General features: G+C 46.5%; 1 protein-coding gene across 1 annotated transcript in view; it reads left to right on the plus strand.

The window, feature by feature from the left end:
* Positions 1 to 15,917, plus strand: part of CNTN6 (contactin 6) — a 223,333-nt gene that overhangs the window by 31,106 nt on the left and 176,310 nt on the right. The window contains exon 2 of the mRNA XM_063292836.1: positions 8,716 to 8,842. Within this exon, the coding sequence (XP_063148906.1) occupies positions 8,716 to 8,842 (127 nt within the window). The remainder of the gene's footprint in view (positions 1 to 8,715; positions 8,843 to 15,917) is intronic.

Raw genomic sequence — 15,917 nt, forward strand, 5'->3', positions numbered from 1 at the left:
TTATGCTTTGTGACACAATGCACTTATTTGGTGAAAAGTCATTTTAACCAGGCTGTGACTACTTTGTGAGCATATTGCTTTGGGGTTCCTTTTCCCCTTTTGGCACACAAAAGGATTCTGATTGCTTGATCAACTGAGTTATTTTTCAGACAAAATCCATATCTTATATCGATGGACTCGTAAGAAACATCCTATTACTCAAATAAATATTCATAGAACATACTTATCTATTAATCTTAAGGGTCCTGTGCTGTGTTTTAAATTAATATCACTTGCACTTCTTTCCAATTATAGATGGTGAAAATATACTCTTCCCTTTAATCTTGCTTAGTTTCACATTGCCCTAATTGCTTGGAGTGATTTATTTTTCAAGTTTCTCACAGCCAGTTGTCAATTATCTGCAAGCAATCAGCAACTTACTGTCTGAGCAGTCTTTAATGTATACTTGAGCATTCTGAAGATTTCTCTTGAACAGTCATACATCATGCTATAAAAATAATTGCCTCCAAATGGTGTCATATTGAACTTTCCCAAACATTAAGATTACTGAAAATTCCAAGTCAGTCCTGGCATTATCTCTTGGACTAGCACAGGGGCAGGCATCATGTCATAATCATTCAATCATTTCAGATACATTGATAATTAAGTCAGAACAATTTCACATTTCATTTGAAGTACTATGTATAATTGAAAAAAATTATCATTGGAAAGAGAATGATTCTTCTGAATGGGGAGGAAAAGATTCAGGCTCAATCCTACCAAGACCAAGTAACTGTTGATTTGGTAGAACTTTCCAACTTTAGTCTTGGATGGGGCTGCACTCTGCCACTCAAGACTGGTGTGCAATCTGGGACTTCTCCTGGAGTCACAATTACTGTTTGAAGTGCAGGTGGCAGATGTGGCCAAGAGGATCTTTGCACAGCTTTACCTGGTGTACCTATTTCCCATTCCTGAACTGGGAGGTCCTTCATACAGTCAGACTATTGCAATGCACTCTACATGAGGTTGCTGTTGAACACTACTTGGAAGCTACAGCTGATCCAGAATGAAATGGCACATGAAATGTTGGGCATGTTCTGGTATGCACATGTGACACCACTAGCCTACAAGCTGCAATGGTTGCCACTGAGCTTCTGGGTGCAGTTCAAGTTGCTAGTTATCACCTATAAAGCCTTTTGTGATATAGGGCCAGCTTATTTGATGGACCACCTATCTCCATGGTTTCTTTCTGTCCAGTAAGTCAAGCAAAGTTATTGCACTTCAGGTCTCTTCAATCAAAAATGTCACCTAACAGGACTCAGGATGTGTGCCTTTTCTGTCATGGCACCTGCCCTCTAGAATGATATTCCTCCAAGATCCATTTGCCTTCCAGGCAAGTCTTTAAAAACTTGGCTGTTCTCCCAGGCCTATGGTAAGGTATTGTGGAATCCCTATGGTTTGTGTTATGTTATAGGGGCTGTGTTTACGAAGACACATAAGATTTTCTTTCTATTGTTTTCTATTTTTTAGTGTAAACCACCCAGAAACATTCTGGACTTGGGTAGTCTTAATAAAATAAAATAATAAATAAAATAAAATAAAATAAATTCACTTTATTATGAGAAATTTTGCTAGTGAAAAAAGTGGATTACAGCTAGATGGAGTTACTTGAACTTAATTCCCAATTGTGTACACAATACAGGATTGCTGAGTCCTTTAGAAAGATAATACATGTCATCAATGGGAGTTAAGTATGTGACCTAGTCTGTTCATTTACCCTGAGTTCAACAACTTATGTGTCAAATTTTCTTAATCAGCAACATGTAATAAACTTGCCTATCTTCCCTACTCCAAGTAATTGGCTGCTTCTAATCTGGGTAGAAAAACATAATATGATGGCATCAGAACGAAGTATCCAAGTGATATGTAATGGGAAAAAAATAGATTTCCTATTTCTCTGGCTGAAAAAAAATTCAGCCTCATATGCTCTCCCAAAGAGGTCCTATTTGTTCATCTCTGTGAAAAAGAAATCAAAAGCTTCTGATGCCTTGTTTAACAAGGGTGGCATTTCTATACATGGAAAAGGATTGCTTAACCAATAGTCAGCAAGAACAAGTTGAATCAAAACATGGCTGTCAATCATAGCGTTTTCTCAAAAAAACCCAAAACATTAAGTTCATATATCCCTAAAAATTACTTAAAAACAGACAGATGCTTCTAGTGTTGTATAGAGAAAGAGAGCTAAAGATGTTATGTAGCTCATTCACATAATAAAAACAATGGTTTCCAAAAATATGTTTCACATTACATTAACAGAAAAGATGAAGACAACTTGACACAGGAATTTACATGTTGAGTAAAATCCTATTTGTTGGAACAAGTCTCCCTATTCCATACATTTTTCATATCCTAGGAAGGTGTGCTTTCAGATCCCATCCAGCAGACACAGAGTAATTTAGTTTATTCTTTACAAACTGTACACTATTTTTAGACCAGCAATATATGGCAAAGTATTTGTAGATGGACAGCATTCTGTTCCCTCCCTCCCTCCCTCCCTCCCTCCCTCCCTCCCTCCCTCCCTCCCCCTTCCTTCCTTCCTTCCTTCCTTCCTTCCTTCCTTCCTTCCTTCCTTCCTTCCTTCCTTCCTTCCTTTCATCAGTACATTCTAGAACCATTTGAGTTCTAAAGAAACTAAATCCATTCTTTATGAGTGATATGGCGACCTTAATCTATTAGGCTTTTTGTTTTAATTATCACTGCTTTCGAAGTTCAGTATTTTACTAAGTAAAAGTAATAGTAGTAAAAGTGTTGGATTTATTTAACTGACAGGATATTAAGTGATATAGCTATTACCTCCTTTTCCACTGTAAATCATCAAATGAAACCTTCAGTCAGTTTGGTAATAATGGCAGATGAATGCTGTGACAATATGAGGCAGAAACAGTATCTGCCACTATATCTAGAATTCACTTATAACTCAAATCACAGTGACAAAATGCTTGTGCAGTAGATTGGAAAAAAAAAAAGGTTCATTATTATTTATTTGTCTTTCCCAGGAACACAAGACTAATGAAATTTCATTGAATAGCATGCATGTCAAGATCACTATATATCATAAAGACACATCCTTCTAACTTTGTGGTAGATATTTGTCTCTGTTATTAAATATCTGCTTCTGCAATAGTTTGGTGTCTGAAGGACATGGCCAAGTTCATGATATAAAACAAATCACCTGCACAAAAGAAAATAATTGATCTTTCATGTATCTTGCACAACAGTACAAAAGAACCATGAAGGAAATGTAGTTATAGCTTGTAATTTCAGAGCAGCCTGGCTTTCTTACAGATGGTGGAATCAGATATACAGCTAAATCATTTCCTCTTCTGTGTGCTCTTTGGGTGGACAGTCAAAAGCAGAGATGGGCAAATTTCACATATTGGTTGACAGATCAAACTCTTATTGCGTAATATAATAGCAGTCCAAAGCAACTCAAGTGATGTCAGTAGTACCTGTCCAAACAGCATCTTCTTGGTTTTTGCCATGTAACTATTGCCAATTGTAAACTGTTATGCTGTATAAATTATGCTTGGATGGAAATTTGCAAAGAAAAATGAGAAAAAAACAAATGTGTTTTCTATGAACGTGAGTTTCCTGATTTTCTGTGTGGAACGCCTTATACATTTCTTACTAACCTAGCTTTCTACTGACCTAGAGAATGGAGAAAAGGGGGGAAGCTGCAGTAACAAGTGCTGTATTTTATATTCAGGATTTGAACCACTCCATTTCATCTCTCCCATTTTTCATTTCTTTTTCTTCATTCATGAGTCAGCACTCAGCCCTTTCTTGGGTGATTTTTGTTTGCTTTGTTAGTTTTCCTCCAGTGGAACAGAGGCGCATATTTAAGAGCCCTTAGGCCCAGCCCCCAGGGACTTCCAAAAGTTCTCACTCATATGTAAATTTTACTATAACAGAAAATAGAAATCACAATTTGGCAACTTTTTTTCAAAATCTCTGAGAATTAAGGCTGTCATAGTCTGCATAGAGTCTCTGGGTCCTCTGGCTTGGACACCTTTGTTAAAAAGAGGAAAATGCATTAAAATCAGCCCTGGCAGTATGCTGAGTGAGTACTTCTGTATAAAGTTTAACTGAGCTTAAGAGATATTTGAATTGCCAGGCTGGCTCTGTCTGTTGGTTGCAAAATCTGAGAATCATTAACTATGCTTTAGATTGGGCAGTACAGCCATACTTGTCCAAACCAACTGTTCTTGACTTTTGCCCACTGAGGATGATTGGAAAATCATGATGGAGATCCACCATGGAAAGGATTATTTCCATGCTTTGACCTATAAGCCAGATATCTGCAATACATTTCTAATAACTAACTTATTCAATAACAGCAGCTAGGCACCATCCATTAAAAAAAAAAAAAGCAGATGGCACAAGCAATTATGGTGATCACAAATGTTGTCATTGAAAGGACAAGGATGAGAATTTCATTTCATTTCTTCCATACTTGTGTGTGTCTGTGTGGGAGGAAAATGGAATAATCCTTTCTATATGTGTTAAACTATCCCAGATTTAACACCCTGTTTTTTATTTTCTGTTTTTAAAATGTCCTGCTGAGATTATACACAGATCACAACACCATTCTTTAATCCCAAGTATTGGTAGTGTGATTTTGGGGAGCACTGAGGCTGACAAAGGGGAGTCAGGATCTCCATGCACCATTTATTTATTTATTTATTTATTTATTTATTTATTTATTATCCTGCCTTTATTGTTTTTTTTAATGAATAACTCAAGGCAGTGAACATACGTAATACTCCTTCCTCCTCCTATTTTCCTCACAACAACATCTCTGTGAGGTGAGTTGGGCTGAGAGAGAGTGACTGGCCCAAGGTCACCCAGCCAGCTTTGGCTACTGATGGTTCACTCCTGTCCCAGACCAAGCAAATCATCCCAAGTTACATGAATGCTAAATTAACTGCAATCTGTCTATTCCATCTCTGTGCTTCTTATGGAAAAAAAGAAAATCTAAACTTCTCCTGATATGACCAGCTTGTTGCACAACTTTTATGTGTTTGTTTTTTTGTTTGTTCGTTTATTATCATTTTCAAAAGACAGGGAAAAAACCCTACAAGGATCTTATAAGTATTTTTTGAAGCACTAATTCAATGACTGGGAAAAGGAAAAGTATCTACAAAAATGGAAGATGTCTTTGGAAAAGCACTCTATGTTGTAACTTGATTAAAAAGAGCCTCATGGTACTTCATCATTTAATCCAAGGATGAAGATTTTGCCTCTTAAAATAATCCCAAAGGGAACAGTTGGTCCAATTTTGGGAAGTGTAAGGTGTAAGAGGTCCATGAGTTCTTAATGGCAATTTAAGGAATCCATTTTCTTTCTTGATCCTCAACAAACCCCATAACACACCCAAAGGCATATGGAAATTTGAGTCTCATTTATGTGGGCAGTTCTGAGACTTGAAAAGGGATGGTTGTGGGCTACACGTGGCTCCTGGGCTGCAGTTTTTCCACACACAAGTCCTTTAATTTCATAAGTTCACATCTGAATCCTCAGATTTAGCAGCTAATCAATTTTCAGCAAGATTGCTCAGTTTCATGAAAGCAAAGTAGCATTCACTGAAATTTGGTAGCTTTGTTTCAACATGCCTGTGTTGCACCTTAAAGATTTAAAAAAAAAAGAAAAGGAAAAGGAGGGGCAGAAGGACAAAAGGGAACCATTGCCGCTGGGCCTGTGCAAGTAAATGCAAAGTTTTCACAAGTCTGAAATGGCCAGTTGACTTGGCATCATGGCTACGTGCTAAAATTCCTTTGTGTAAAGTCTCTGGAACATAAATTTTCCCTTCTGCCCACCACAGTCCATCACTCTTCTTCAAGGAGGTTTTATTCTCTTGTGGCTAAGTGTCTTTGGATAGCTCTTGGCTCAGCATTTGTTTTAAATCAGCTGGAGCTTCTGCTTTCTCTGTCTTTTTCTGGCTTTGGGTAACCACCACCAGACCTAGCTGCTGATTTGGAAACACTATATCCACTATTTCATCCCTCTGGCTATTATGTTGAAGTTTTTAATAAAGCATTGGCTAGAAAGTTTTTTTCCCCCAGGGAGATACTTTAAAGTGAAATTGAACCAGCTAAAGAATTGAGCCCAGTGAATCTGTTTAGCATTTAGTTCTCCCCTAGTTCTCAATGCTTCTAAGTTCTTATGATAAGCCCAAACCTCAAAAGGTTCTGCAGCCCCTTCCAATAACTGCCTCCAAGTCAATAAAGCCCAGCACACAGCAAACACCTCCTTTTCCCATACATGCCAAATGCTCAGTCTCTGTGAATGTGCATGACAAATAAGCACATGGCTGCAACTCGCCCTTTTGACTTTTCTGCAACAACAGAGCCGCAGTCACCATATCTGATGCATCTGCTTGTATGATAAAAGGCTTAGTGGGATCTGGATGGCTTAAGATGGGTTCTGCTGTAAAAAGTTGTTTCAGGTTGTCAAAAGCCTCCTGACATTTGGCTGTCCAGTTCAATACTGCCCCGGGACTTTTAGCTTTCTTTGACTCCCCCATTCCTTTGGTCTTTAATAGGTCTGTTAGTGGAAGTGCGATCTGTTCAAAATTTAGAATGAACTGCTGATAGAACTTTGCAAACCCCAAGAAACTGTAATTGCCTCCTCGTTCTGGGAGGCTCCCACATCTTGCACTTTTGCCAGATCCATTTCAATGCCTTGGCTCAACACTCTATAACCTAGGTAGTCCAATTGCTCTTTATGAAATTCACACTTTGACAACTTAGCATACAACTTGGCATCTCTGAGCTTTTTTAACATTTCACGCACCAACCACACACACTCCTTTTCATTTTCTGAGTAGATTAAAATATCATCCAGATAGACTAAACATCCTTTATATAAATGTTCATGTAAAACTTCATTTATCAACTGCATAAACACTCCAGGACCACCTTTCAATCCAAAAAGGTAAAACCAGGTACTCATAACTCATAAGTTAAGGGCAGTTAAATGCTGTTTTCTACTCATCCCCCTCACGAATGCAAACCCGAAAGTAAGATTCTCTCAAATCCAGTTTTGTAAAGATTTTTCCCTTTGACAGATGGGACAGCATGTCTTTTATTAGGGGAAGAGGGTATTGATTCTCTGTGCATATTACATTTAACCCTTGGTAGTCAGTGCATAATCTCAATGAGCCATCCTTCTTTGTTCTAAAGAGTACCGGAGCAGCCATCAGGGAATTAGTGGGCCAAATGAAACCCCGTGCCAAGTTTTTGTCTATGGACTCCCATAACACCTCCTTCTCCTTCAATGACATGGAATACAATTTTGGTTTGGGAAGCTTCGCCCCCGGCTCAATTTCAATAGCACAGTCTGTTTTATGATGGGGTGGCAATTGATCACATTCTGCTTCCCCAAACAACTCCTTTAAGTCCTGATATGGCACAGGGCCCTTTCACTCTTTCTCCCTAATTCCAACAGCCATGCATGCCAAGCACAGATGTCTTCTGATAGTACAACCTCGACTTTCCCTATTAGCCCAAACAGCATACTTTCACACTCCTTGATGGTTCCCCCTCCCCACTGGTTCTTGACACGTGTTGACTCCTCATGGCAGATGAACATGGTCAAATGATTCATCAATCATTTGATCATGGATTCTGACACCATGTACTGTTCAGAATGAGGTAGGTCCAAGTAAATTTTATCCAGATATAAGATTTTATTACTTAATGAAGTGTACATTCTTAAATTGGCTTGCTTTTTAAGCTGATAACACTGTTGTCCTGTGGACTGTAGATGTTGTTGCTAAGTGAATGTCATCAAATGAACACATAAAGAGGAAAGAGACAGGACACTTGGTAACATGGGTTTTTTGGTCAGAACAGTCTGCACTGTTATATCTGCCTAGTTCTATTCAGTTCATCTTGTTATGGTAATCCACTCACCACAGTTTACTGTATTTTCTTACTCTACATAAGTAAGATATAGGCAAGGTGAAGGCAACAAGCATCCACGATTCTGAAGCAGGGATAAAACCAAGTGCATTTCCTCACCTTAATTATGTAAATAAGCCTCCACAAATCTTCAAGAAATGAGGTGTTATTATTAAACAGACATGAAATGTTTGCTGTTGTGTGGGAAGAGGAAATTGCCTGCAGACTATCTGGGAAAGACTGAAGACAATTTCCCCTCATAAGGTTTTGAAATAAATGAAGGGAACAGAGTACCTTATATTTTTATAGCCTTGACTATAAAGCAGCAAGATGATAAGTGAACATTAAGGGCACACAAATATTGTGTATTTAAATTGTATTTAACCTCACACTAGATGGATACCTCAGCACATGGCTAGTTAAGTTAAAAGCCCCTCAAGGAAGGAAGGAAGGAAGGAAGGAAGGAAGGAAGGAAGGAAGGAAGGGGTACTTCCCACTTTTGGCTGTTGCTTTTGTTGTTGTAATTATTACTATTATTATTACATAGAGTTCTTTTGATGATAAATGCCATGTTTGCTGTTTTGGAATAGAGAGGTAAAAACAGGTACCTCAAAATTGTTTAGTTCTTTCATGCAGAACTAAGATAAAACTCTTTTCAAGAAAGTGTCAATTTGTAAAAGATGGCTAAGGTCTGGCTGGAAAAAGAGATACATTTTGAATTGTCTTTAAGTAAAATATTATGTTTTAAATCTGTTTAATGTGTTTTGTTCCATAGATGAACAAATTCTCCATGGTCCTGTTTTTATTCAAGAGCCATCTGATGTCATATATTCAGAGAATTCAGAAAATTCAGATGTGCTTTTGAACTGTACAGCAAAAGGTACTCCTTTGCTACACTATTGGTAAGATATCTTGTATATACGTTATTATTTTGAGTATTATTAAGTAAAGGCCAATGGGAAAACTCTATAATTTTCAAATGAAGAGCAAGCAATACAGGAGATAAATATTTACATTATGATGATAAATGCAATTATAGTATTTAATTTTAATCACAAAGGATATGTATGTATGTATGTATGTATGCCTTAGTTTTTCTAATATAAATAATATATATTTAAATTCCTTCACACCCCTATGAATAGTATGTGTCTTCCTCAACCTCAGGTCCTCTGCCAGAGGCCTGGGAGTTTGAGGGTTCTGAGCAGTATCTTAGCTGTTCCTAGCACTGCACTCTTCTGGACAGAGAGCTCTGGTGTTGTTCCTTGGATCTGTTGGAGCCACTCCCCCAGCTTAGGAGTCACAGCCCCAAGTGCTCCTGTCACCACTGGGACCACTTTGGCCTTCACTTTCCACATCCTCTCTCATTCCTCCTTCAGGCCCTGGTACTTCTCCAGCTTCTCATACTCCTTCTTCCTGATGTTGCAGTCACCTGGCACTGGAATAGAATAGAATAGAATAGAATAGAATAGAATAGAATAGAATAGAATAGAATAGAATAGAATAGAATAGAATAGAATTTGGAGTTTATCCCAAACATGATTATCCATAATGAGAAATACACAGACAGACATGTTTGGGATGGCATAAGAGGATAAGAGACAGGTAAGAATTTGGCGTGAAAGAGATACAGGTAATTTTATTTTTTTATTTTTTTTTTAGTCTTTAAAGTGGCACAAACTTTGCTGTTGTTGTTATTTACTGGAATAACTAGTACAGCTCTACCTTCTATATTTTACTCAAAAAAAGTTTATTTAATGTCTTTTCATATGCTTTTAATGCTATTAAATTTGTATGCCAAGGGCCAATTCCAACTATTGAGTGACATACATACATACATACATACTGTCATGCACTGCCTTCCCCTGAATAACATTCAGACACTGTTTTGCGAATCAGGCTCTGGTTTATTGCAGGGCAGGTACAGCGTTGGTAGAAAAAAGCTGAGAGTGACAGGAGCGCGCCGGTGCGGGGTTTAAATACCCCGCGCCGGTCAGCGCCCCCTCGCTCATGGTCACGTCACCCCCCTTTGTCCCATGCGTTGCCCTGCCGGTGGGTGAGGGTTTCCGGGATCGCCCATCATCAGGTTTCCATTCTTCTGCTGATTGCTTTCAGCTGGGCGATCCCCGTTGTATTGCCGCTGATGGTTTGGGTGGCTCCGTGATTCATTTGGCTATTGTTTGTTGGCCGTTAGTCGTTGTAGGTTGATGGCTACTTAACTTGTACCCCTTCACCTATTTCCTTGTCATTGTCATGTGTGCCATTGCGCTGATGACTTTAGCTCAACGGCACTCATGACATACTGCCCCCTTTTCGAATAGTGTTCTCCCCCGGGTTTCTGGGTTTTCCCCGTGGAGCTGTCAAAACGCCACCTTTTTTTTTTTTTTTTTTTCAAAGTTCCCGCCGGAGTAGTTGTCGCCCCTCCCTTTGCTCCTCCCTCTACCACGTGCCTTCCCAGGGTGTGTCCATGGTGCGCATGCTCGGGTTCTGACCTGGCGTGCGCATGCTCCAACCACACCCTGTTTGTTTGGCTCAGTTCGGCGAGGCGAGAGGCGTGGCTGGTCGGGTGCTTCTCAGCTCCAGGTAGGGCCCTTCTTTTCTTATTTAGAGTGCGTCGCCTTTGTTGTGTCTCCTGGGCGTTGACCCCAGGTTGCCCTGTTGACTTGCTTGCCACTCCCCCGCGGCCGGGGGGCGGGGGGAGGGTGCTGGCGATCGTTTGTCACCACCCCGTGGGCCCGGGGCGGGGGGAGTGAGTCCCGGGGGGGGAAGGTCCACCCAAGTCGCGGGCTTGGGGGGGGCCCTTTCCCTTGGGGCACGGGAGGCGGGGGGGCCTGCGGGGGGGGGGTTTGGTTTTGCTGACCTTGGTTGCGGTTTGTCGGGGTATGCCCGGTGAAATGCTCTGGTCAGGTCAGGCGCGTTAACGTTGTGCGCCGCCACCCATTCCGGGTGGGGGAAGTGTTTCCACCTGACCAGATAGTGTAGAGTTCCTCGTTGCTTGCGGGAGTCGAGGATGTCCCTTATCTCGAAGTGGTGTTGCCCGTCGATCATTAGCGGTGCGGGCTGTGGCGTGCTTGGGTGCCATCGGGAGGTGGTTGCCGGTTTTAGGAGGCTGGTGTGGAACACCGGGTGGAGTCTCCGGAGGTTGTGTGGCAGGTCCAGGCGTATTGCTACCGGGTTCACTATTTGCGTGACTCGGAACGGCCCGATGTACTTAGGCCCCAGTTTTTTCGAGGGTTGGGTTGACTTTAGGAACTTGGTGGATAGATAGGCCATATCCCCCGCCTGGAACGTCGGTTGTTGGCGCCGGTGCTTGTCGGCCTGCTCTTTGTAAGCAGCCTGTGCCTCCTTCAGCGCCGCCGTGATTACTGGCCATGCTTCCGCGATCTTCCGTCCCCAGTCGCTGGCGTCCACCTGGGGTTCCGGGGGTTGAGGTAGCTCCGGTATGGGGACGAAGTCGCGCCCCGAGACTACTTCGAACGGAGTTTTCCCCGTGCTCGTGTGGACGGCGTTGTTGTATGCGACTTCGGCGAACGGGAGCAGTTCAGCCCAGTCGTCTTGGTGGTAGTTCGTATATGATCGTATAAATTGCTCTAAGGTGGCATTAAGAACCTCAGTGGCTCCGTCCGTCTGAGGATGCCAAGCCGTAGATAGGGCCTGTTGGGTCCCCGTCAGCTTCAGGAAGGCCCGCCAGAATTTGGAGGTGAACTGTGTGCCCCTGTCGGTCACCACACGTGCGGGACATCCGTGTAGCCTGTACACGTGGATGAGGAAGAGTTTGGCTAGCTGTTGTGAGGATGGGACCGACGTGCAGGGGATGAAGTGGGCCTGCTTTGAGAAGTAGTCCTTCACCACCCAAATGGCCGTTTTCTTCTGGCTGGGTGGGAGGTCCACTATAAAATCCATAGAGATTTCCTCCCATGGGCGGGAGGGTTCTGCCACCCGTTGCAATAGCCCCGCGGGTTTGCCTGGTGCCCGTTTGGCCCTAGCGCACGTTGGGCAGGACGCCACGTAGGTTTTTACGTCTCGCCTGAGCGCGGGCCACCAGAATTGGCGCCGTGTTAGGTGTAGGGTCTTGAGGAACCCAAAGTGTCCCGCTTGCTTGGCGTCGTGTGACCTATGCAAGATCGCCTGATGTTGCGAGTCCGGGACGTAGATTCTGCCTTCCCCCCATGCCAGGTCTTGCGCCATCGTTACCTTGTCGGGGTTCGCCAGGAACCAGGGGTCGGTTTTGAGGGCGGCGGCGAGGTCCGTGCGCATTCCCCCTGGTAGTTGCGGTTGGCTTCTTTCCGTCGCCGGTTGTCCCGCCGTTGGCTGCGCCGTAGCGTCGAGCTGCCTCCGTGCGCCGCTTCGGGTGGTCACGGCCATCCCCAGTTGCGAGGCGGATAGGACCGTCCCAATGGTGTCTGGGGCGGGCTCTTCGTCTTGGGGCAGTCGGGAGAGGGCGTCGGCCAGGAAGTTCTTCTTGCCCGGCATGAACTTCAGCTGGAAATCAAAGCGGCTGAAGAATTGGGCCCATCGGACCTGTTTTGGGCTCAGGCGTCTAGGCGTTCGTAGGGCCTCGAGGTTCCGGTGGTCCGTCCAGACCTCGAATGGTTGGGTGGCTCCCTCGAGTAGGTGTCGCCATGTCTCTAGTGCCGATTTCACCGCGAAGGCTTCTTTCTCCCAGACGTGCCATCGCCTCTCTGTCTCGGAGAACTTCCTTGACAGGTAGGCGCATGGTTTCAGGAGCCCCGTGGAGTCTTTCTGTAGCAGGATGGCTCCCAGGGAGAAGTCTGAGGCGTCGGCTTGGACCACGAACGGCCGTTCTGGGTCCGGGTGCGCGAGGATTGGCTCCGTAGTGAACAGCGCTTTCAGCTTGTCGAATGCGGTCTGGCACGCGGGAGTCCAATTCAGCACTGTGCCTGGGTTCTTGGCGCGTCGGGTGTCCCCCACCCCTTTGGTTTTGAGGAGGTCCGTTAAGGGGAGGGCTATCTCAGCGAACCCCCGGGCGAATGACCTGTAGAAATTCGCGAATCCCAGGAAGCTCTGTAGTTGCCGTCTGTTGCGGGGCCGCTCCCAGTTTAGCACCGCTTCGACTTTTGCGGGGTCCATTTCGATGCCGTCCCCGGAGATTCGATACCCCAAATAGTCTAGGCGCTCTTTGTGAAACTCGCACTTTGTAGGCTTCGCATAGAGCTGCGCCCTTCTGAGCTTGTCGAGGACTTGCCTGACTAAGGTTACGTGTTCCTCGTGTGTTTTTGTGTAAATAAGGACGTCGTCGATGTAGACCAGGACCCCTTTAAACAGGTGTTCATGCAGTACCTCATTGATGAGCTGCATGAACACCCCAGGGGCCCCCGCGAGTCCGAAGGGCAGTACCTTGTACTGGAAAGCGCCTAGGGGGCAGTTAAAGGCCGTCTTCCATTCGTCCCCCTCCCTGATTCGGATGCGATAGTACGCCTTGCGAAGGTCCAATTTGGAAAAGACTTTGCCCGTGGACAGGTGGGCGAGCATGTCCTTCACCAGGGGTAAGGGGTATTTGTTGGACAGGGAAGCCGCGTTTAGGCCCCGGTAGTCGGTGCAGAGCCGTAGGGTCCCGTCTTTCTTCTCCCGGAATAAGACGGGGGCTCCGACCGGTGAGCATGCTGGCTCTATGAATCCCCTGTCTAGGTTTTTATCGATGAACTCCCGGAGGGTTGCCATCTCCTTCGGGGTCATCGAATAGATTTTTGGTCGAGGTAAGGGGACGTCGGGCAGTAGGTCGATCCGGCAATCCGTCTTGCGGTGGGGGGGTAGTTGGTCAGCCTCTGCCTCTCCGAAGACCTCGGAGAAGTCGGCGTATTGTTCTGGTAGGTCTGCTGTGTTAGCGGCGTTGTCTTGTGTGGTCGCCTCCGCTCGTCCTACCGTGGGGTTGCTTTTGCCGGCTGGAACTGGTGCTCGATACTCGCCGTCGCCGAATGTGAAGGTGCGGGTCGCCCAGTTGATCCGCGGGTTGTTTGTCGCGAGCCATGGCATCCCCAGGACTGCAATGGGCCGTCCGATGTGCGTGACTACGAACGATGTGCGCTCAGTGTGAGTGCCCATTTGCAGGGTGACCGGCTCGGTTTGTAGCGTGGCTGGTTTCCCTCCCGCTGTAGAGCCGTCCAGCTGGTGGAATGCCAGCGGCGTGGGGAGGGGGAAGCAGCGGAGGTCGAGTTTGGCGACTAGGTCGGGGTGGATGAGGTTTTTTGAGCACCCCGAGTCCACTAGTGCCGCGGCCGTGGTGGCTCCGTTTCCGGTAGAGAGTTGAATTGCTGCCAATATTACGGAGCTTTTGTCGTTTCGTTGAGGTGGTCCGCGTTGCTGTCCCACCGCCTGCCTCGCCACGCGTCTCAGAGCAGGCGCGGAGCATTTCCCGCCGGCTGGTCGGGGTCGGTATTGTCCTCTTCCCCCCAGTAAGCGTCCCAGCCCTCTTTCGGTGTCGCTGTGGCCACGGTCATTCGGCGGTGAGGCGGCGGCCCCGGGTTGGGTGGTTTGGGGCTAATTTTCGGGGTGGGCTTGGGCGCGCTGGTCGGCGGTCGGTTGGCGAAGCAATCCGCCGTCTTGTGCCCTAATTTGCCACACCTCCCGCAGGGCTCCCGGTTGAACTTCTTTTTAGGGTATATGGGGCCGGCCATCCCCCCGTGTGGTGCGGGTACCTTTTTCCCGGCATCGTTTGTGTCTTCCGTGGTTGTCATGAGGAAGGTGCGGTGCGCGTGTTCGGCTTTCCCCGCGAGGTGGATCCACCCGTGTAACGTTTCTGGGTCGTCGCGGTAGAGGGCCCATTGGAGAACGTCGCGGTTGAGCCCCCTTTTGAAGATTTCCAGCAGGGTGGTCTCGGACCAGTCGCTGACCTTCCCCGCGAGGGCTTTGAACTCCAGGGCGTAGTCAGGGACCGTGCGGGTGCCCTGTTTAAGTCTTTGGAGTGCGCTTTTCGCCCGTACTTTGGCTAGGGGGTCTTCGAAGTAGTTTTTCATCTCTTTGATGAAAGCAGGGAAGGTGGCGAGGGCGGGGGAGCTGGACTCGTACAGTTGGACATACCAGTCCACCGCCCTGTCTTGGAGTTTGATCGCCACGGCGGCGATCTTGTCGGCCTCGGAGTCATAGGAGTGTCCGTGCCTCCCCATGAACTCCCTAGCGTTGGTCACAAAAAACGAGAGTTTTGTGGGGGTCCCATCGAAGAAGATGGGGAAGTCCTTTGGGGCCCGGGCGTTTTGTGCGGCCCCGCCTCTCGCTTCTCGGGGTGTGGTGTCGGCCGCCTGTGCCGTCTGCTGGCCCTCCGCTGGCCCGTGTGGGTTCGATGCTTCGCTCGGGGTGTGGGCTTGTGCGGGGACGTCGTTGGGTGGCGCGGGGGGCATAAGCGCCTGGAGCATGGTCCGGAGTTCCGTCAGCTGAGCCCGCATGGCCGCGAGTTCAGCTCGTGCCTCCTCGTCCACAGCCCGCGCCGCCGCTGGGGCCGGTTCCGTTGGCGCGTCCTCGGGGGTGGGTTGCCGGCGGGGTTCATCGTCCCTCTGCCGCGGGTCCGCTTCCTCCGCCGTCTGATGGGTGTCTCCGTCGTCCTCCTCCGTGTCGAGCGCCGTGGGGCTGTCGCTCCACGCCCGTTGCTGGGGTGCGATGTGGGGCGCGGGGTCCTCCGCTGGTTTCGGAAGTCGTGCTGCTCCCTCCCGCGGTCGGGTTGCCTCCGTCGCCATCTCCCCTTGGGGTTGGAGCTGAGGCTCGGGTCGGGTGGGGTGGGCGTCCATGGCTCCGGGAGTCCGCGGTGCCTCTGGCCTTGGTCGGTCCTCCTCTGTCTCTTGCCGCGCGGCTCGCCCTCCTTGCCCGCGCCGTTCCGGCCTCATCTTGCTGGTCTTCTCGCCGTCTACTCCTCCCGCGGCTCGTTGTCGTCCGGTGGGGCTCGGCGAGGCTGAGTTTATGACTCTCAGCTTTATGTCATGCACTGCCTTCCCCTGAATAACATTCAGACACTGTTTTGCGAATCAG

This window comes from Candoia aspera, chromosome 2 (assembly GCF_035149785.1).
Source record: "Candoia aspera isolate rCanAsp1 chromosome 2, rCanAsp1.hap2, whole genome shotgun sequence".
NCBI lineage: Eukaryota > Metazoa > Chordata > Lepidosauria > Squamata > Boidae > Candoia > Candoia aspera.